The 23,481-nt window shown below is 36.2% G+C and overlaps 1 protein-coding gene across 1 annotated transcript in view; it reads left to right on the forward strand.

Moving 5' to 3' along the window:
• LOC148952876 (uncharacterized) overlaps positions 1 to 23,481 on the forward strand; it is a 182,181-nt gene that overhangs the window by 129,618 nt on the left and 29,082 nt on the right. Inside the window, exon 13 of the mRNA XM_089087456.1 lies at positions 19,792 to 20,014. Coding sequence (XP_088943582.1) covers positions 19,792 to 20,014 — 223 coding nt within the window. The remainder of the gene's footprint in view (positions 1 to 19,791; positions 20,015 to 23,481) is intronic.

The raw sequence follows: 23,481 nt of genomic DNA on the forward strand, positions 1-23,481 counted from the left end.
AGTAGAGACTGATGAGTGATGCATTGTTTCGCGACCTTTTTAAACCTTTTCCATTTTGTTTTAATCTCTCGCCAAGGGTTCCCGCACTGGACCTAAGATTTTCCAAAGCATTTTTTTAAAATCCTTGCCAGAGCCTCAATCGTATAGTGTAGAGGATGCAAAATCTGTCGCAGCCGGTACAAGATATATTCTAGCTAGTGGTAGTGAAGAGCGAGACAGCTTAGCAAACCAACTGCCAAGACCATAGCCGGACATTGTAGTACGCCCTTTGTAATAGTCCATTCCATTGCCCTGTTGTCTTGGGCCAAGAGTATTAACATAGCAGTCAATATCAGGACAAATGAATACCACTTTTCTATTAGACATCTTGTTGTTGAACGATGGGACGAAAATGACATTTAATTACAGCCAAACCTTTTGATATTGCTATGGGATCACCCAATTCAGTTCTTAATGTTAACTGACAGAGTTCCAAATAGGAAGTTTTTACGGGAATATACTGAAGATGCTTTATATTGTAGTGGTGAATATGTTCTTGATTGGTTTTTTGTTCAAGAACTCATAGGTAGGGAACATTTGAATAACCAACCTGAGATGTTTCCAAAAATGCAGCGTAGAGAAATATACAAGTGTCCATGGAGAAGGCAGGCAGGTAGTCAGCAAAAATGAAATCAGTGTTTCCAGCACTTTTACCGTTGATTACATTGGGCTTAAAGCCAAGAACATCCTTTAGATTATCATTGAGAATAACCTTTTCATTGACAATAGGTGAACTAATGTAGATCTTGCCCTCCTCCTTTGAATAGTTGAAATGAAAAGCTCCTTTTTAACGAGCGGAAATTCTTTTATTAATAGAACGACATAAATCATTCATACAGGTGAGTTCCTCGTAGGGTAATTCAATATATGGATAATCCATCCAATTGATCTTTTGAATTTCTTCTTGATCACCTGAGGCTGGTGGCGGCCAATCATAGGGTCTAATTTTTATTTCCTATTTACGATCTTTTCTCAGGATGTCGTAGGTATTTTTGAGAATACAGTCGACAAGAGCCACTTCATACTTTCCATTGTCTTTGAATTTGATGGTGGGGGAGAGTTTCGTACAAAAAATCACTTGTTCTATTCAAGTCATTGTAGAGAGGATCAGAAACATTGGACATGAAAGTCACATAGAAATAATTAGGAATTGTTAATATCTTCAGCACTGACCCAAGAATCAAAATCTGAGTTGTATCCTAGACAGTGAACAAGCAACTGTCTCTTGCCCCTACGAGTACGACTCTTTAATATCTTTTCAATTTGATAAATTTCACTAGTGTTTCTAACTTTTTGCAGTTCAAATTCATAAGAACCGCCGACAATCTCATCATCTTTGGTGTCTCGCAGTCGATATATTGTGGGTTTGGTGTCCAGGATTTTGGACACTTTAAAAAGTTCAGTGCTCCATAAATAATTCCCCACAACAGTATCACCAACATTGAATTTCTTCTTCACATTTTTTTTTCTTTTTCACCATTGGAATATTGCTTTAGAAAAGTATCAAATGTATTTTCACTGCAATGAACTTCCCGAGGGCTTGAGTTGGACAATAATTGATTGGATCGATGGTTATATATCCGCATGATTTTATCTAAATCATGAATAAAAGCAGATGTGTTTTTCAGCGTGCAATATCTTGAAATTAATAGACGAATCATTCTTATTAATCGTTCAGCCAATGCAGCCTTTATTGGGCTGTGAATGTGATAAAGTGTATTATATTTCAATAGAACCTTTTGCATATGAGGATTAACGAATTCACTACCATGATCCGATTGAATTTTTCTATAGCAATCCTGTTCAAGAATACTCTCAATGGCCTGAGCAACTTCAACACCTCTCTTTGACCGTAATGGGATGGCATAGGCATAGCGACTAAAGACACTGATTGCCACTAGAATATATTTGTAGGGTGCATTGTGACGCTGTTGAATTGCGTCTAAAGTTAAAAGATCCGTTTGCATTATATGCAGAGGGAAAAAGGCTTTAGTTTGTCGATATTGTTTGCCACGAAGCCTGTGATTCCGATGCAGTTTGTAACTCGGTTAATTCTGTAGATGCTCTTTTGCTTTTATTAATGTGCTATCAAAGACAACTTTAGAAAGGGTTTTGGGGGAACTTAAACTTCCCGCTTCACCAATATTTTCATAGACATGCTTCAGAACTTCAACCATTTTGAACGCAAACACGTAGTGTAATGTCCGCTCCCCTTTTGCACACTGGAGGGTGAATCAATCCGTCTTCGCTTTTTACTAGCAGCCACAGGTGTTATAAAATCATTGCTGCTGCTGCTGCTAGTATTTTCCAATATTGAATCTTCTTCTTTTTTAAATGGTGGTGGTGTTTGCTTGTTGGAGGACTATATTCTCTTAGTTTCTTTATAATTTGCTTATTGCCAATAAGACTTCTGGGGAAGTTTGATACACTTAGAAAGGTGTATAGATTATTGTCAAATGATAAAAGTCCTTTACGATTCTTCACCATATCACAAATTAAATCAACTAGATTATAACTTTTTCCCTGAATTATAATTCGTTTCCCTGTGCTGTCGACTTGAACTTGATGTTCATCACCAGTTTCCAACATGAGATAATATAATACTCTTTTACTCTGTTCTCGATAGGTCACTGACAATAGGTTTCCAATTGTTGTCACTATAGAATTCAATTCCTCTTCTTTTGATTGCACTGCTGCAGAATCTTGAGGAGATGTTTCCTGTTTGGAGGGATCTTTGACAGTGACAGTGGTGGGTCTCTGACGATAAGGTCTATGTTTGTCCACACGTCGCAATGCATCTTGAAGTAAAAGCAGTTTTTTGTCATCAGCAATATTCTCATCATTAGTGAATTTGCTTAGATTGTCTTCAAAATGTTCGACAGGCGAGAGGACAAGTTCAAATGGTGTCAATTTATAGGGTTTAGCCATTCTCTAGAGAGAACTGTTTACAAGTCCTGCAATTATTGGCAATAAAAGTGTAAAAAAGCTACCAGCCTCTCGAAGGAGACATTTTCTTTTAAAAATTTTCCCCTTGTTTTTTCCAGCCAAGGCAAATACTGCGAAACAATATTGCTTTTTCTATTGTCTAATACCTTCTTAAAGACCTACATTGCCCGCAGTTAAATTTAAACAAATTTCAGATACTATATCAATAAGATTATTCTCAATGCCATGTTTTAGTATGGCCGTCCTTAGTGAAGGTTTTGAAGGGCCTAAAACAGAAAATAACTGCCGATGTTCATGTTGTTTCTTCAGTGTCATAATGGCAACTAATAGCCTTTTCTACTGTTCACTGTAAGATATACTGTAATTTCATTGTTGAAAATGTCGGTTACTACAAGTAGATCCTCGGGTGTGCTCCGATTAAGAGCCATACAATTGTAGCCGTAAGACTTATTATCCACCTGTGGGTACTATGAGAGCAGAAATGTGGGGCGCCTGGATGTATTTCCCCATTGAGGGCTATTAGCAAGCTAGAATTACGAGCAACTCGGTAGATAATATAGATGGTGCAATTCAAAGCAAGGGTTCGCATACATTTGCTCTGATGAAACAGATTGTGTAGAACTAGGGTTATAGAAATCTGTTCATGATGAGAGCGAACACTGAACAGCTCTAGCATTTCCTGTGAGAACTGTTGAATGGATTCAGCCAAATCATCAATAATCAACCATGTGTTTGGTTCAATACTATTGAAAACATCAAGTCCCCGTATGAATTGTATTGGTATGGTTGTGGCAATAGCTTTCATTTGATCATAGGACTACTGCCAAATACTATAGCGATAATAAATTTTCTTTGGTTTTTCCAAAAACATTCTATTACAATTTTGAATTATTTTAGCTAAAAGTGTTGTTTTCCCCGACATTGACGGACCACACAAAAACAATCTGAATGGTGTTTTAAATTCATACATGCTGCTGCTGCTGCTGCTGACAAAAGTCGGACTACAACTAACTGTAAATTACACGTGTCCAGTGAACAAGTAGTAGTAGTAGTAGTAATAATTTTCCCATAGATCTATCTAGTACGTTAACAAGAACAACTAAAACAATACTTCATGGTCATTTATTTGACATGAAAACTCTATTTGTTCAACATGAAAAACAAAAATAACACTTTATGTACAACATTTATTATAAAAAAAACACTTCTGTTCAAACATGAGCAACAACAACAACAACAATAACACTTTATGTACAACACTTATTGTCTTCAAAAACACTTTTTGTTCAGCATCACTATTTGTACAATAGCACACACTTTTTGTACAAACACACATTTTTTGTACATTAGCACACACACAAGCACACTATTTATACAGTAAATCACTTGAAACAAAAAAAAACAACAAAAAACACTTGGAACATTAACATGAACTTAAAGTAGCACAGTTGAACATTATGAATTTCAAAGGGGCCCCTGTCCACCCTCCTGGGAGTCGCGGGGCCGAAGGCTGGCCGCGGGAGGGACCCCCCATCCCCCCGGGGCTGAAGGACGGCCGCTGGCGGGGCCCCCCACCCCCCGGGAGCCGCGGGCGGGCTGGACCCCCCACCCCCGGGGCCGCGGTGGAAAAAAACTGTATACAATAGTTGACGTCACTGCTGCTGCTGCTACGATTAGGTTGGGTTAAGGTGAGGTTAGGTTAGTTAATTTATGAAAGGGACTGGTCGGGTTAGGGTTAGGTTTGGTTAATTTATCCAGACCTAGTTGATTGCGATAGTCTATGCATTCAACCCGGTCTGAAATACGGTAGTGGCCATGTGGCAGTGCACTTACACCATTCTCGAGCACATAGAATTTGTCGGATATACACGACATTGCATTTATTTCCACTCTTACAGTATAATTTTTATACTGTAGAGAGCGGATTGCAAGCACTTGTGCTCTCGGCACTAGGCTACTCTCTACACAGTCTCTGTACACGCTCATGTTGAAATTGCTCTTTACAAAATGTGTAGGCACCCCTTTACACGCCTGCTTTACATCCCCATTATGTGTTTCAACGCAACAAACTTTAGGACCCGGGAACACCCCCCTGGATATCAAATCACTCCCCGTCTCTGATTTTAACATTAGTAGTTGGTTGGGGGCTTGACGTTTCACCAACTCGGGGTAGAGGGACGGATTCCAGTTGGTGAAATCCATCCGCGAGCTGATGTGTTCCCCATTTTCTAAATCACCCAATAAATCCTCGGTTTTTACCTTTAACAGCAGAGAATCTGCATCCCTATAGTAAACTTGAACCTTCCCCTCCCGTGACCATTGCACCTTGCTCAAATTTTGAAAAAACGACAACATGAGCGTTTTGGAAATTTCAAGTACTGAATTACCTCCTGCTATATTCTTGTTCAGTACCACATTTCTCTTTTTCCTGTGTAGAAGAACCATGCCAGCCTCTATGCTCGTGGACATTGTAAAATTGAGGTCGGCAATAATTCGTGCACATTCTTGGGGGCAGGTCACGACGTCGCAGCGAGATCTGTTCCGTACGCTTTCAAACATTTTGCCAAACTCTGAATTTATAAAGCGTTTGTACATTTCCTTCTCTACTTTGCTGTGTGCCCTATAGCGTTTATCAACAAAAGTGTCAATAATCGTCTTCAAATAGCGTTTGTGACTTAATTGCAGGACCTTATGTATTTTGGTGATCTTGAAACCATCGTTCACCATCCAGTGCAAAAGCACATAGTGAACAATGATATTCTCCTTAGGGTCCAGATCTGCAATCAATTTTTGCTTAGAGGGGGTCCAATACTTCCCCATATCCTCAACCAATGATCGATTGTAGGGGCTCAATGAGTCCCTGCTCACTGGTCGATTGATACAGGGAAAAACAAAATCTCTGACTGAATCGTGAAGCACCAATGGAATGTGCCCGTCAATTTCAAAGATCCATCCTTGTAACCCATTGTCCTCGACGGTGGTAATGTCAGGGAGCTCACAAGGATACTCAAGCCATTGATAGTTCCCACACGGCAAAGAGTAGTGAGACGTTGCCGAGGGGTACAATGAGTTCATGTCCAATAACACTGCATTTGACTTTGCACCGGTGCTGTTTTGTCCGCTTGGATCGGTTGTCAAAACGCGACCCTCATAAAAAACATACTCACCCCACAATGATCTTTCTACAAAAAGGTGTTGATCCACGTCGGTGATTAGACCTATTTCCTCCCTACTAATTTTTAAAATCAAGTCCATAACCAAATGTGGTGTGGAAAAATAATAGCCTATATCTAGTCCGAACTCTGAATAGATTTGGTCTGTGTTCTGGCAGACTATGTCTAACAGAGTTAAAACGTCACTGCCTTAGTACAGTCTACAATAATCCCACCGATTTTTACAATTCCCCTTAGACCACACCTTCTTGGCAAACTCATAGTCCTCGGCTTTGCATTCACTGTTGGTGAGTGAATTATAGAAAGCTTCAATTGGAGGTAGTTTCACCTCGCTTAAGTGAGCTCCAGAAGAGTAATAGTCGTATGCATATACACCTTTACAGTTCAATAGGTCATACATTTCACTGTCTGGAAAGTGCTGTTTAAGCAAAGGAAAACTATCAAAATTGTCGCTTTTCTGCACTTGAATCAATTGACTCAATGCCTTGGGAAAAAAACTAAAAGAATCTAAAACCCGGATTCTATTTCAGCACGTATGCCCATTATTCAATACCTGCCATTTCAACTCGAGAAGCACCAACTTCTCGGCCGATTTGGGAATGATGTTATAGGTAAATGAATTATTTACCCATGGACTATCTACTCCCCCTCCCTCCCTGTGCATACGTGCCAGTGCAGGTAAAATAAATTTTAAATCATAATTTGAATTGTGAATAAAAACTGGTATAAAAAACTGCTGGATAACGTTTATGTTACACAATTGATGCGCTACCCCTCTAAAATTACTACCTCCAGAGGATATTTCCTTCCACAAGTGATTGTGGTCTCTGACTTTCCCCTCCCCCTCTTTTCCTTTTAGTCCCCTTATCCCCCTCTTCAAACTCCCCTTTACAACCCCAACATATTTTTGATTTTTAATCGCGAGACAATCCTCTGCAGACAGCACCATTGGGTAATGCGTATTTCTCAAACGAGAAATAGCGCCGTTAGCTGTGCCAATTAATTTAGTCAGTGCCTTGATTATGCACTCTCCCTCATCCAGTGTTTCTACTATTTCTAACAACCGCATAGTGTTAGAACTGTCTCTTTGTGCGTGGTCGTAAGAGACTGCAATAGCTTGATGTTCTATGATTCGGTTTGGAAATCGAGGATCGTTCACTTCCACCTGCTTCGCTTCACAATCCAACGAGATTTTATTGCTCTGGAGGAGGGTGTTTTGAAAATTTTTGAAATGTGAAATGACCCTATCACCTGAAACCGTTTCCACTGACTGGTAGCCATGCCGTCTACAATGCTTCATATGATCCCGTAGTTTTATATTACTACGGAATCGTAACAGGCATGTCGGACTGTAGAAACGTACCCCTGTTTTCTTACCCTCCCCCAGAAAACTACTAATGTCTGTAATTGGGTTGAAATGGCCAATTGAATTGGCTAGCTCACTAGATGGTGGTGTGTACAACAACCAAACCCAGTGTTTAAACAATTCAATCGACGGGGCTCTTACTGGGAACACCACCCCCTTCCTTATAGAACGAACCCCATCTTCAAATTCAGTTTCTTACTGAACCACAGTAACGCCGATATTTAAATGGGCATTGGCCCTTTCAAAAATATCAATAGATCTGAGCGTTACTGGGTATTTTCCCTCTAAACAAGTGAAATTTACAATGGGGAAATTGGACTCTTCCTTCCCATGTACTGCCCAGTGATCTAAATTCGTCTTGGTAGCGTCACGTGCTATACGGTCGAATACTGATATGAGGAAAGCGTACTTGAAACATTTTTGAGATGTTTCAAAACAGATCTGCTGGACACCTCGACAACCTTCTAGATCAGAATTATATCTTAAAACTATTGACCTTTCCCCCGCCCCACCTGCCCCCCCCTCTTAAAATTTACAAATATTTTCTTAAATTTACAGATATTAACACTTAAATTTTCAACATAAAGAACTACAGACCCGCTCCAGTTGACAAAATAATTCTCGAGATGCATGATAATATGACCTATCCACTCGGTAAAAACACCCTCAAAATTCTCTAAATTTGGATAAATCACTCGCATCTCGGTGTGTACATAATGATGGTAAACCTAACTTTTTCCATAATTTAAATAAAATACCTTTAAAACAATAGAAACCTTAATTGAGTCCCTACCCCCTCCCCACAACTGAATTTGGTTTTCTAGCAGTGCACAAATTCTATCTACATATTCATGAACAATTTCTACAGGGTCAAACACAAAATTACCACACAAAAGCGAATTAAATGGGTCTCCAAAGGTTGCAGTGTAGACAACTATTGTATTTAAAATTGAGTTTGACATCTGAAAGTCAGGGAATGATGTAGATTGGATATTTTCCCCCACCTCCTCCTCTTGTATATTATTATCACCACCCCCTCCCCCACATTGTTCAATAATAGGGCTATGGGAAGCCACTTCATTCGATTGAAGTGTAAGTATGTTATCAGTGGGGGGAGGGTTCCCTGTTAATTCCCGGGTAAAATCGTCTAAAAGCTGCAAGGTGTTTGGACTCAGCAATGGTAAGTCCCCTGCTCAACTGTGCTGCTATCTAAATTAAAATAATCAACTAAAAAATCATCAATATTGACATTAATGTCGTTAACAATACCATTCCATGTTGAATTGTTTGAGGGCTCCATAGGCGCGTCCTCTCCTTCTCCAACTGACAAGCAGGGGGGAGATGGCGAGTATGGAACTAGAACAACCTATAAATGAAAAATAGCTTATTTTCAAAGTGTCTAAATCACCCTATTTTTAAAATTGGATTATTATTTACATGTGCTTAAAAACACGCTTAGTAGTAGCATTTGATTAATTCACTACTCTAACTACTCTATATATTCTGAAAGTTCCAACTTAATATATGCTATTTACAATCTAAAACATGACATAGTAGGTTTTGGTTTTGGTCCAACAGCCCCTAAAAAAATTTCATATTAATAATCTTTTATCTACTTTGAAAAAAACGATGTCTTTACTTGATTTGAGATTGATAGCCTATCCCTTTCATGATACACAACTCATTTCTATACAAAGTTGTTTTTATAATATTTATAGAGGCAAGGTGAACCATTCATTAATAAAACAGTTTATATCACAAAAGATTTTGCTACTTATTATGAGTGGGATATAGTGCCTTTTTTTGGCTTCGCTAACCTAATTCAGCAGACTGAATGCATGCACTTGTTATGATTCAAAGGGAGAACGTTATATTTTATCAGGTTGAAACAATAGCGAAAAATAAAATTTAGACTTACATCTCCAAATTTCGGCTGCACTTGAGTGCCGGATGGTCCTGACAATGCATGATGGAAGGTGGACGGGCCAACGGCGATGTTACATTCTTGTACAGATTAGACTGCGGCTTGTGCAGTAGGACCAGTGACGGTATGCACTTGAGCAGGCAACACTTCTTTGGGGGGCTTCGGCCAGCGACCATACTGCATAACTGTTGCCTTCGCAGAGGTTTTATTATTACCCCTTGCTCTCTTAGATGGAGGGGGTGCCGTACATTCTTCATAATTTGCTTTAAAAAGAAGAGAAAAAATTTAGTATTGAATAAATTTTCCCTTTTACACAGAATAAAAATTAGTACCCCCCTAACCTAACCTAGCCATAATTTTGTCTAGAAAGCATTTATCACATTGAAGTCCCCCTCCCCCCTTTTCAGCAAAGCAAAATGTAAAATTTCCGAAAGTCAGTAGCTCCTATTTTTACCATTTAGAGAAAAAATTAAATACACAACTTGTGAGAAATCGGACCCGAAAAGCCTAGAAATTCTATTTTTACCATTTAGAAAATAAATTAAAAAAAACTATTATTCCGTAGGGCCAAAAGCTGCATCAAATCCAAGCCAATGATTTAAAATCTAGATCTCAAAATAGCCAACCTGATAAATATGGTATAAATAAAAGCTAACCAAACACTAAACTTCAGGGTTATATATGTATATATATATATATATATATATATATATATATATATATATATATATATATATATATATATATATATATATATATATATATATATATATATATATATATATAGGAATGACTACATTAGTTTTCTTGTCAATGGGTGTACATGTCTGCACAATGAATCCATCCCCTTGCGGTTAACGGGGGGGGGGGAACAGTTTGGTTTCACCTTGCAGCGAAGCTGCTAGAAGCGAGGCACTGCCCCCTTCCCCCCTCTACCCCATATAAACACTGAGTACTCAAAATGAATATCAAATTTTTTATATGAAACTATCTATCATAGCTGTCACCAGCTCCCCTTGCAATTTATAAAATTTACTGTATCGCTAATTCGACTGGAAAAAAAGTGACTTTCTGTGAAATCTACAAAAAGCTTAATTTCATGGTTTCGTAGATACCGGATGATCGTTGACAGGATGCGATAATTAACCCATATTTAAATCTTTTACGGAACTGATAAAAGATAGGGTGACGGCTTAAATGGAATCAGCATATTAATAGCTAAGGGTTGACAGAAGTCAGTTGACACTTTAGATAGGATATAGAAAGCAAAAATTTTATCGAAAAAGAGAATTATTTCCAATGAAGAATTAAAGTCGTAAACAGTGGGGGGTTTACATGGTAAAAAAAGCGTATTTTACGCTTTCTAGCGAGTATAAAGATAGCATAGTGGAGTTTGTATTAGAGGGGAGGGGGGGATTTACCTGAATTTACTGGAGGGACTACTATGTAAAATGATTTTATTTTAAAATAAAAAATGAAAATTTACTAAACAGAACTCACATCGTAAATCGCTGTATCCAAGGGTTCTAGCTCATCAATAATATTTGTTGTTTTATCCATTGTGTCTTGGAACTATATGATAATTTAATCACAGCGCATGTCCGCTATATATGAATCTCAAGGGTGAATTGCGATGTAATGGGGGAAACCATATGTAAGCGACTCTCTGATTGGCTTATAAGGAGATGTAACCGACTCTCTGATTGGCTTATAAGGAGGCATGTACTTCCTGTTTCCTATTTCTGGATCAAAACATTCTCCCTAGCGTACACCTGGACGAACAACAACAACAAATCAATTGACCTTGGAAATTTAGTTCCCCTAGTCGAGTCCTGAATCAATACATTCCCCCTAGTGTACACCTGGACGAACAACAACAACAACAAATAAATCGACCTTGAAAATACATCAAAGTGGGAAAAATCCTGTTTTGTAATTCACAGCAGTGACAAAAACCATAAAAACATGCATAAATTATTTACTGTCAGCGTTAGACTAAATTGTAGATGGCAGCTGTGGTGGTTAGGCAGAAATCCATTTGTCCTAGTCGATTACGCAATCAATTTCTCGGAAATCCATTTTCCCCCTCTTGTCCTAGATCAATATATCTCTTCCACACCGTTAATGCGCATGTGAAAACTTCGCCCCGGAGACAATACACTTGTAAACAACAAATAAATCGACCATGAAAATACATCAAAGTGAGAAAAATCTTGTTTTTTCATTCTCAGTGACAAAAACCATGAAAACATGCATAAACTATGTTTGTACGGGAGTCGATAGGTCATTCCTACTCTGGCTTACTAAATTTGTTGGTAGATCACGGGAACCAAGACCATCATTCCGCAAGTAAGGCATTCCCACTCTTTCTAGTAATGACCTAATTTGGGATGGCCACGACGTTTTCGAACCATAACTCAACATCTGATAATAAGCAGCTCTTACTAGTCTATCTTCATTACACCTAATGAGCTTCAACCCAAATCTAAGCATCAAAATAGACCTACGTAGTTTTAACGAAAACAGGCCCATATCACCTTTCAGAATCTGTGAAAGAGTTGTCTGATGTAATCCAAACAGTCTTTTATAATACTGGAGCTGGAGGAACTCCAACTTTTGTGCCGTTTCTCCGCCCCAAATCTCTGCTCCATATTCTATTACTGGTAAAATTTTTGTTTTAAATATTCTTTTATGCATTTAAAAATTTTTAATTCCCATTATCGTCGGATTTCTAAAAATTGCAGACATGGCCACTTTGTCTCTATTAATTATTTCATCAACATGACTTTAAACTTCCCTTTTCTGATAAAACAAATTTTCCCTAGATATTTTATTCTTTTACTCACATTCAGTTCCTTATTATTAAATTTAAATTTATAATTATCTTCGCCGCTTACTTTCCTTTTTTTTAAAAATAACAACTTCACTCTTTTCAACATTCAGCCTTAACTTTCTCATCTGCAAATATTCTTCTATAAGACTCAGAAGTGTCTGCAGATCTTGCGGTGTATTAGCCACCAAAGCAATATTATCTGCATATAATAAAAGTGATAGTTTATGGGTCCCTAGGCTAATTTTCGGAGACCATCTATTCTCTAGAAAATCAATAAGATCATTTATAAAAATATTAAGCAATTTAGGAAAAAAAAGTGCTGCCCTGTTTAACTCCCAGCTTAATATTAAAAAGCCTAGAAAACCTGTTACCAACTAACACGATTCCACTCACACAAATATACATACTCACTATCAACCTCACAAACAAATGAAGGAGGCTAATTCTAAACAGGACATCCTTTAATAGCTCTCTGTCGACACTGTCGAACGCCTTGTGGAGGTCCAGTAATCCCACATAAAGACAAGTTTTTCCATTTCCATATTTATCAATTAGTGCTTTTAAAATAAATATTTTATCTACCGTCCCTTACCCTGTCCTAAAACCTTCTTGTTCTTCATGTATTATATTATTTTTATTTAACCATTTAGAAAGCCTGGTATCTAGTATTTTCTCCATTACCTTACTTAAAGCAGGGACAATCGCTATTAAACGATAATTCATGTGCAACCTAGGGTTTCCTCTCTTAAAAAGCGGCATAAGCAAGGATCTCTTCCTCTCATTTGGCTATTGTCATGAAGTTAACACCTTATTACAAAGAAGAACAATTATCGACATAAAAATTTAAAGAAAATTCTTAAATAGCGTTATTGGTACACCATTAACACTTGCACCCGAACCTCCTTTTAGATTCTTGAATACAAACTTAATCTCATCATTACTTCCCCTACTATATCATAATCATGTTACTTCATAGGATAAACAACCATCTCTGGGGTGTGTGCTACCTCTTGTATTTCTGCACAATCACCTTCCAAGCTCTCTAAGTAATCAGGCCATGAATTGGCGTCCGGAGCCACCTGGGTATTTCCTTTTTCATTTCCAATATCATTCCTTATATAACCCCAAAACTTCTTAAAATCTTTATTTCTAAAATCATCTGCAATATCCAGTTTCTTCTCATTCTCAAACTCTTTTTTTCCTTTTTATTAACCTTTCACAATTTCTTCTTTTATCTTTATATTCGGCTAATCTTAAGCCTTGATCTTCAGCTCTATCACATTCTTTTAAATGACTCAATAAATATCTCACCTTTTATTTCATTAACTTACATTCCAAATCAAAATATCGCTAATCTTTGTCTCTTTTTTTTTTGTTAGGTTACACGATACTGCACAACTGCAAATTATTTCATTTAACTCCATAATTATACCATGTGTATCTTTTCCATCTTCTTCTAACGCTTTCAACTTATTTGTTACATGCAACTTCATAAGCTCCCTTTTAAATTGTTTAAAATCGTTATCGGTTAAATCATATCTAATTCGTTTTCCTAAGCCGTCTAATCTAAGCTCCCCATTACATAAATTTTCTAACTCGAAAACCACCGTCCAGAAACTTCCCAGTCTTCAACTCAAGCTTAATAGCTCTATGATCGGATCCAACTAAATCTAGTAAATCAATATTAATCGATTCAGGTGCAAATTTCGTATTAATCAGCGCATAATCTACAACACTTGGAGTTGGGCCCGAAAGGCAAGTAAATTCACACAGACCCTTATCATTTCCAAACCTTCCATTCGCAATGATCAGACCATGTTCTTCGCAAAGCGCCAGGAGCGTTCTTCCCCAAACATTTATTTTTCTTTTTTTTCATTCTTATTACTTCGCGGTGTTCTACAACAAATTGGGACCAAATCTCTTAAATCCGGGATTAATAAATCTGGAACCTCAACCTCAACACCAGTATAAGCATTAAAATCCCCCATCAAAACGCACTCAAAATCGAAATAACTTTCTTGTATTAGCGACAGTTCATCATCTAAAATTTCCCAAGTATTTTCTTGACTATACGAACTATTTTGTGGGGGGATATACACAACACCCAAAATTAATCCCTTCCCACATTTAAAACAAATACGCAGCCAAAGTAAGTTTTCAGATCTACTATTAACTCTTTCATAACAATCAATAGCTGATGATTTAATCAAAACCAAAATACCACCATAATGTCTATTATTTCTTGCTGGTTTACGCACAACCTGTTCAACCAAATACCCTGGGAGAGGTGATATAGGAGAATGATCGTTCCATGTTTCAATAAATGAAATCAAATCAAACGAAAGTAATTCATCATATAAATAAGGCAACTTATCACGCAGTCCTTGTATGTTCCATGACACTAAACTCAGTATATGGCTCTTTATTTCCTATGCGTCTACGCTTTCTATCAGTGCATTAATATCACTAGCCACTTCTTGGAGTTTCTCGTTCCTGGCCTCTTTCGGGGAAAAGGCAAATTGGTAATAATCATGACTGTGATTTTTAATATCCGTTAGCACTCGCTGTCTATTATTAACAAAATCATGGGAAAAACCACTGTAAGGTCTTCTTTTAAGCCCTTTTCTTGGAGAATGGTTTTCTTTGGGTGCCACGTTTCGAGGAACTGGTCGATTTAGGTCATCAGGGCTAATAACAGCACTAGCAGGTCTTTTAGTTGCCGATACTGCATGAGAATAGGCTGTTGATAGTATCACTGTCTCTTCATCACTATCACTGGCATCATCACTGTCTAGCCCCATCGGGATAACAGCGGGGTCATTTGGGGGCTTAGCATTAAGAGATGGACCAAGATTTGACTGGCACCAAGTTACTTTTAACCTCAATCATAGCCTTTCCATCGTACCTGAATAGTCGGCCTTGGATAAACAGCTTATCACCTCGTAATTTTGCATCACGGCCGTCGTTCTGTGCAAGATTCATAATTTCCTTTAAGTGTTTACGGGCCTCTCTTTGTTTAGCCGTGTAATCTGGGGCCACCGATAGACCTATCTTTCTTAATAAGGAACTATTTCTTAAGATGTAGTCTCTGATTTCGACCGATTTTAGCTTCCCTACTACTGGCCCTGAATTCAATCTAAAAATGTCACGTGCATCACCTCGACTTATTTTGAGAGATGGCATAGTACGGTTTAATAAACCAGTATTTATTGGTTCATAGTATACTCGCCAAGGTGTTGCGGAGTATAATTATATATTATCAAATTTGTGCTTTTCTGCTCTACTTCGAGCTAGTTGGCTCGTTCGTATGTGATTATTAGGTCTGATTTCACATTTTCCAGCTCTTTTTTAATTTCTTCATTTGTCTTAGCATTGCTAGATAGCTGTTTACTAATGTTATTCGAAGCGCTGGTAATAAATCCAATTTGAAATTAATCTCTCGCAAAAACTGGGCATTTTGCATTTTCTCGGCCTCTATTGTTTGATTTGTCATTTTCACACTTTGGATCTTATCGATGTACAAATGTAGTCCTTAATTAGATCTAGTATTGTAACAAAGCAATAAGTTATTTTTCTTTTCTTCAAAAAAGATAATCACAAATTTGGCACAAAGCCACACACAGGTAAAAATTGGTTACGCAAGCTGTATAGATGTAATCCTGTATTTTATCCGATTGAATTGCTCTTAACTCTCTGAACTCTGAATCAATACTGATTTACCTACTTGCAAAATAATTGACTCTAATAATTGGGCCCTCTGGGCCCCTCCTCTTGAAAAAAATGACATTTTGTGCCATGGCTCGAGCCAGGGTATTCACACTTTTTTTCTCGATTTGACTCTTAGTTACCTATCTTTAGTTTAAATTTTAAATCAACTAATCGAATTAGCTTGCCTCAATATTACAACAGGTAGCGTATCATTTTTCAGACAGGCGAATTCTGGCTGTTAAATTTCACAAAATGAACATTTCATCCTAAGAAAGAAGTAATGACATAACTTGCAAAAGCAGTTAGAATTCTCTACCTTATAATCGCGCTATCCGAAAACGAGTAAAGTTAATTGAAGTGTAACTTCTTTCCAAGTTTAATAAACAGGTCAAAGTCATAAGAGGGAAACAGTCTATTAACCTTAAGAACAACTTCATTAACTTGGTAGGCTTTCTAATGCTAGCTTCATGAACTTTCTAATGCTGCAATTCACTAAAACTGCATTTCTTGTACTTTAATAAGCAGATTAATAGTGACTCTACAGTTTCTTTTAGTAACACAAGCTACCTAACACAAGAGTTTAAAATGGCATTTGATTGATGGTTATTAATTCACAAAAACACAACTGATAATCCACATGAAAGAAATACTTATAAAGTCTACGTGGTATAAATAGCTGTTAACTGCTCATATGAGCTTGCTATAAGATATGCATGTTGATTATTATTGTATTATATGATGGTTGAGGTTGAGTTACATTCTATTATATGATGTTATTATTATATTATATTAGTATACTTCTATTGTAAATTCTGTATTATTACAATCTATTATATTATATTATTATGTGATGGTTGAGTTACATTCTTTTTCATCAACATGAGGACTAACTTGATTACGATTTTTCTTCTTCTTCACCTAGTTCACACCTTCACCTTCTTCAATTAGTTTTTTCTTCTTCACCCTGTGTCCCTCTATTTGTTCAGCCAACGATAGTATTTATTCCAAAGAAAAGCCAGAAGGAAGTAGTTCCAAAGGAGATCAAAACTTTATTGGAGGCAAGGTTGTACCCAGGATTTTTTTTCGGAGGGGGTTTTACTCAAAGACTTTTTTTCTGGGGAGGGGGGGGCTTACACAAAAAAACTAAAAAAACACATACAAAATTTGTTTATATTCATAGTTTTGTTACGTTTTTACGTGCCAGACACAAATTTCAGGGGAGGGGGGTTCAAACCCCCCTAACCCCCCTCTGGGTACGGCCTTGATTTGAGGTAGTAAAAAGTAAAAGTTTGGACAGGTTAAGGCAGAGGAGGGGATTAGCTGTGTTAGCCAAAGACGGGTTGGTGTTGCAGTGAGTCGTTATTATTCGTAGTGGTAATATTAATAGCACCTTGTAGATGATAGTAGGGAGTGTAATAGCAGCTAACAGCTTAATGTGATGTAGATTACTTTTAGTATAATAATGATCATCTTTTGTCATGGAAAGTATGCAACATTCTGATATCTGATTCTAGATATGGAATTTGCGAAAGAATCGTAGCAGGAACTAACAATTTCGTCATTAGGAGATAAACTTGGCTTATTTTACATAGTGAATGATTAAAAACATATGCTATAAGTAGAGTAAAATCTACCCCTTGGGTAAAGCCATAACCAAGCTCTAGATTCCAGTTTAGTCGATGGATAAAGGATTGTCTCCCCCTGGAATTTTTTGGCATTTTACTTTTTGCTGTCTCGTAGTTTAGTTCTTCAGTTGAAGAAAAATATTTTACAATTATTCGAAAGCTGAGATTCAGCTTTGTCCACCTACCAAATTTTATTTTTGAAATTTGATTTTAATTTTCTTTCAAATTGAAAAATACGTTGACAACTGGCTCAGAACCGTTGAAATCGTTGAAAACCATAATACAAACCGTGGAAATAGCAGTGCTTTTTCCTACTTTTAAATGAAGTTAGACCAAACTCAAATTAAAACTCTAAGCAGTATGATGATTCTGGCTTGGTGTATGTCAACCAAAGCTAACAGGATGGCATGCTTGTAGCAGTAGACGCAACCTAGTAAATATCACATCAGACCACTACCCATATTTGCTGAAATCGAAAGATTTCTTAAAAGAAATTGTAGAGTGATAAATAATCCCTACGTTGAAAATATTAATTTTCATTCAAATTTAATTAAATGATAGCTTTTCTTTAGCAGAAATAATTTTTGAGAATTTCCAAAAAGGCCTTAAATCTAAAAGGGTGTTTAATTAAATAAAAATATGCTACTGATACTTCGATTGCTGAAAATCTTTAGGTTTAATGTTTCCCACCTTGAGCAACAAGAAAAATCAATTTTTTTTTATCGTATTGATGTGTCTCCTTTTCTTTTTTTCCCCAGACGTGATCATACCAAACCAACGATCGTAGAAAATTGGTTAAGGTCTTATTTGTACGGAAAAGAAAAAAGATTTATTATTGCACAAAAAATAGACCGTGCCGCAGCAACTGCCATTCCCATCCATTTAAGAGCAAATGTCCAGTTAGATAAGTTGGGTTTCCAAATCAATTGAAAATCAAGTACAAATCAATCGAAACCATCATAAACAGGCTCTAACACACAAGTAGTATCAATGGAATAAAATGCATCTAAATCCAATTGCCGTGATGCCCTTTTCTATGACTAGCAATAGGGGCTTAAAGTTCTATGACAGATAAATAGACAGCTTCCTTAAAAAAGGATTTCGACTTAAAAAGTTTTTGTTCTTTTTACTCGCTTTAAATTACAATTTGATGAGCCAATGAGGTATTGAGTAAAATACTTTCATCTTGTGAAACAATTTCATTTAATAGAAGTTTCCATCTCAGTATTTCTTCAGAGTAATCAAATAGGCGGCCAGTGGACAAAAGCTTCTCAAATTAAAAGTAATTAGCCAGGTGATACCTCAAGTGGTATGGAAACAAAAGCTCTCAATATAGGAGAACTGAATGCTAAGAATAGAAACCTTTCTTCTCCATCCATTTCAGTGGATTCGTTACAAATTGAATCAACCCCAAGGTGAGGTGAATTATTACTGTTTCTCACTACTATTGTTGCAGGTTTTTTCTAGTCTGGAAGTGTCTTTGGTATGCATCAATGCTTCACTAAAAACAAATAAATAGTTTTAGAAATGAGGAATTGTGCTATCATACTTCCATGTTATGCTCCTTAATCTCAATTCTTTGATTTTTTTTTTTTTTTTTTCTTCCTTCACCTCTATATATTTTGTTTTTTTTCTAAGTGTTCAAAAATCAAATTAGCAGTAGAAATTTACTCCAGTGTTTATTTTATTTTTATTTTTATTCTTAACCTATTTCAATAGCTCAGTTTATTTTTTCAACGCATGAGAAAAAATAAAAAATATAATAAATGAATGATAAAATTGAATAGCCGAAAAAACGAAGATAATATCAGCCATTGGACAGAAAATTTATGAAAATAATAAAAGCAAATATTTTCGCAAAGACTACCGCCAAGCCGTCTTCAGTGCTCAAAAAAAATAGGAAACTAACCTTTATTCTGCTCTGTCCGAGTTTAATTCAAAAGATTAGCTTTCCTTCTTTTTTTTTGAGCACAGAAAACGGCTTGGCGAAAGTCCTTTCCGAAATATCTGCTTTTGTCATTTTCGCTTCTTTTCTGTCCACTGGCTGATACTGTCCTCTTTTTCTAGGCTATTTAATTTCATTAATCACTTATTATTTTTTTTTTCTTGTTTGTCATTCGCCATAAATAGCCAGAGTGATCTTAGAATGTATTATTTTTGACATTTATTTCTTGTAGCCATAGGTGACTCACAGTATAGTAGTATAGCTGACAAATATGCTGAAATCCCTTCATTTTATTTTGATGGGAGAGCGATGGTCATTCTAAAGAGGATTTCATTAGTTGATCGCATTAATGTTGAGTTTGAATTTCGACCAGATGCTACAGACGGGGTTCTTCTGCATACCCAACAAAGAGGGGATGGAATTGGGGATTATTTTTCCATCAGCTTAGTAGCCGGGTAAGTAACTATTGCAGTAAAAAATTACCTTAAAAAACTTACTACAGGAGAATCGGTATTCGGTTCGGTATTTTAATTCTAAGGGAGAATGATACTTTTTTTGGGGGGGGGGAGAGGGATTGTATAAATTTGAATAAAAAATGATGATTCATTTGGAAAGATAATAATCATAGAAAAAAATATAATAAAATCTCAGGATTTAGAGAAAGCAAGGGTCCTAGCCCCATCCCCTCCTCCATTTGAATATTTTCTTCACTGATCATTTAAGAAATTTCGAAGAAATATTTGTATTTACTGTGTAATTTTTTGGGGGTTATAAAGGGTTTCAAGGCCTTCGAAAACAATTGTTGTTCAGGTCGTTGTCTGTACTTAAACGGCACTCAAAAAGGCAGTTGATAACTCAATTAAAATTTTTAATTACTTCCTTAATAAATTCCCTAGTTAAACGTTCCCTAATGAAGTTAATCGATACGAGCGAGGTCGGGAAAAAAAATTATTCTCCCCATTTTAACTCTGTCAGCGTGTATGATCGACAGAGAACTATTAGAGGAAACTTCCTGATCAACTCGACTGTATTCTTTGGATCATCTAGTTTGTGTTTGTGGGCTTTTTTTGTGTTTTTTTTTTTTTTTTTTTGGGGGGGACAAATTGGTTCTACGATCAAGATTGGTGGAAAAGCTATTGAATAATGACGATTTATATGGGATATCTATAACTGCGCAAATGGCTGAGGCACTTGCACATTAGGGGAAAGGGTATGAGTTGATCTCTTGATATACAACATCAAGTGTCTTGGGGTGTTTGTGTGTACAAACTCAAACATAAATTAATCAAGCTAAAAGCTTGAATCTCCATGCTAATAACCTAAAAAACAAGTGTTTTCAAATGAAAGTAGAAAATTAATTAAAATTATTTATTTTACGAGGGTGGTGTGTCCTCCTAAACCCCTCGTGTTTTACGCTGAAGATTGAGTCCTACTTAAATAGAACTGATTAAACACAAGGGCTGTTTAATGAATATAAGAAATGTTTTTAAAGTACTATATAACTTAAGCTTAAAGAGCGGGGTGTTGAGAAGGGCACAAAAACCCTCATAAATGGAATAATTTTGCTTTATTTACGTTTTAACGTCACTTTTTACTTCCAATTGAAAAAGTTTTTTTTCTGGTTCGTTTTTAATGGCATATCCAGGATTATCCTAAATGCAATATATGTTACAGTCTCTTTTTATTTAATTAATATTCTGTTTTAATAGACCACCCATGATTGTCTAAATTTGAGATACGCCACCGCCCTTTCAAAAATTAACTTTACAAATGAAAATTTTTACTTTTTTTGCAGCAGTGCTTCAATAAAAAGAGCTAATTCAGTGTACTAGCTTTTCGAAATAATTCCATATTTTCACATTTTGTAGATAGTGTTTATAAGGTTTTCATACATGTTGGGCTTCATTGCATAATGCACATTAAGATCCTAATTAAGAGTTTAATTCCTAGTTACAAAATTATGCAAATATTTATTGCCAATAGCCTTTACTGAGCAAATGTAAAATTAATCTATATTGTATATTTAGAATTAACCTGAAAAACGAATTTTGTCGTTGCATATTTTGCGATGAAAATTTAATTTTTAGTGTTTAGTTTCTACTGACAAGTATCACTTTTTATATACAGTCTGTTACTACAAGGAATCCCCATAATAACTAAAATTACTAAAAAGAACTAATGCAGAGGTTTGCAAACTTTTCAGGCCACACCTTGGTCAACCCGAGACGTGCACCTTATACCCCCGAGGTCAACACCTTATAGGACGCGATTATTATTGCACAAATCTCTTTCTGTCCTACCAATACAATGTTACATTTTAAAATGCACCCCTATAATGCTCCCCCCCCCCCAGAGAGTCGCGCCCCACACTTTGAGAACCTCTGAACTATTGAAAGCTGATTGACTATTTAATATATAACGATATCCATTACTTGAAGACTCAGTGATTATGGATTTACTAAAAGACAAAAGCTTTAAAATGTATTTTGTTTTGTAGGTTCTGGATAACTAGGTCCTATGTAAAATTAACCAAACCACTAGACTAATAGCCTACTATAGAAACAGATAAGTTACGCTAACGAACAAAAAAGATTATCAAAACAGTAAAACACCCAAATTAGGGGGGGGGGTACAAAAGGATTCTTTCCAGGAGGGGTTACAAAAAAACTTTAAAAACGCATCAAAAATTTGTTTAACATTCTTTTTTGGTACCTTTTTAAGAGTAGGAAATACATTTCAGGGCAGGGGGAGGGAGGGAGGGGGGGGGGTAAAAACCCCTAAATCCCCTCCCCTGGATACAGCCTTGATAATGTCAGAATGTATTTATATTCTGTGACATTTGTGATTCCTATAAGACTGAATGACACTAGAGTCGAAATTAGCCGAGGAACTAGGCTAGTGCTATTTAGAAAATATATTTATTAAAAATATCGCTACCACAAGCCCTGGGTTGCTGATTTCGTATGCCGGGGCAAAAAAACAGAAACATCTTCTTAAAAAACTTTAAAAACAATACTATACTGAAATTGGCAAAGGGATTCAAAATAATGCTGACTGAATGAATAGTTCATCCATTGGCTTTTGTTACGCTGAATAAAAAAGGTTTTTTTCAACTGAAAGTAAAGACCAATATTAAAACTTAAGACGAACAGAAATTACTCTGCATATGAGAGGGGATATCACCTCCTCAACTACTTGCTTATAACGCTAAGGTTGTGAGTGTTTTGAAAAAGTGTCTTATTTCAATTCAACGGCCCTTGTGTTTCAGCATTTTTTCTTAAGAAATTGGACAAAATTAAAACTTTAGCTAAAGAGCGAGGGACTGAGGAGGGGCCCTTTTGTGCATGGAATAATTTTTGTTTATTTTAATTTTTAATATTACTTCGGTTTCCTGGATTTATTTTTGTTAGCTTTTCATATTATATCCAGGCCTAACAAAGATACGATTTGGGTTACCAGCCCCAAAAACCTCCGATTTCTTGCTGTTATGTTCTATATACAAATAATTGTAAGTTGATTGGTCATGTCCCGCCTTTTCAGTTGTTCTGCCTAAGAATTAAAATATTAGAATAAAATTGAAATTTGTACGAAATTTGATTTTAATTTTTTATTTAATTTTTAATTTTAATTTAATTTATTTAATTTAATTTAATTTAATTTTTTAAATTTTTTATTTTAATTTAATTTGAACATAATCTTTGGCGAACAGGAGTTTTGTTGAATAAGTCTTTGGTTACATTTCTACTACATAATTTTTGGGAGAAGAAAAAGGATGTTGCTGTTCACATGGATGGACATTCTGCGTGGTTTTGGATCTTCTAAGCGGCTAAAGCCATCGTGACCTCTACAATATAGGGTTCCCTGATGTTTAAAAAGGATTCATCGCATACATAAATTTAAATACATTGACATATTGTATGTA

The sequence above is a fragment of the Artemia sp. Qi Xiang Cuo genome, chromosome 4 (genome assembly GCF_049724085.1).
Source record: "Artemia sp. Qi Xiang Cuo chromosome 4, ASM4972408v1, whole genome shotgun sequence".
Classification (NCBI taxonomy): domain Eukaryota; kingdom Metazoa; phylum Arthropoda; class Branchiopoda; order Anostraca; family Artemiidae; genus Artemia; species Artemia sp. Qi Xiang Cuo.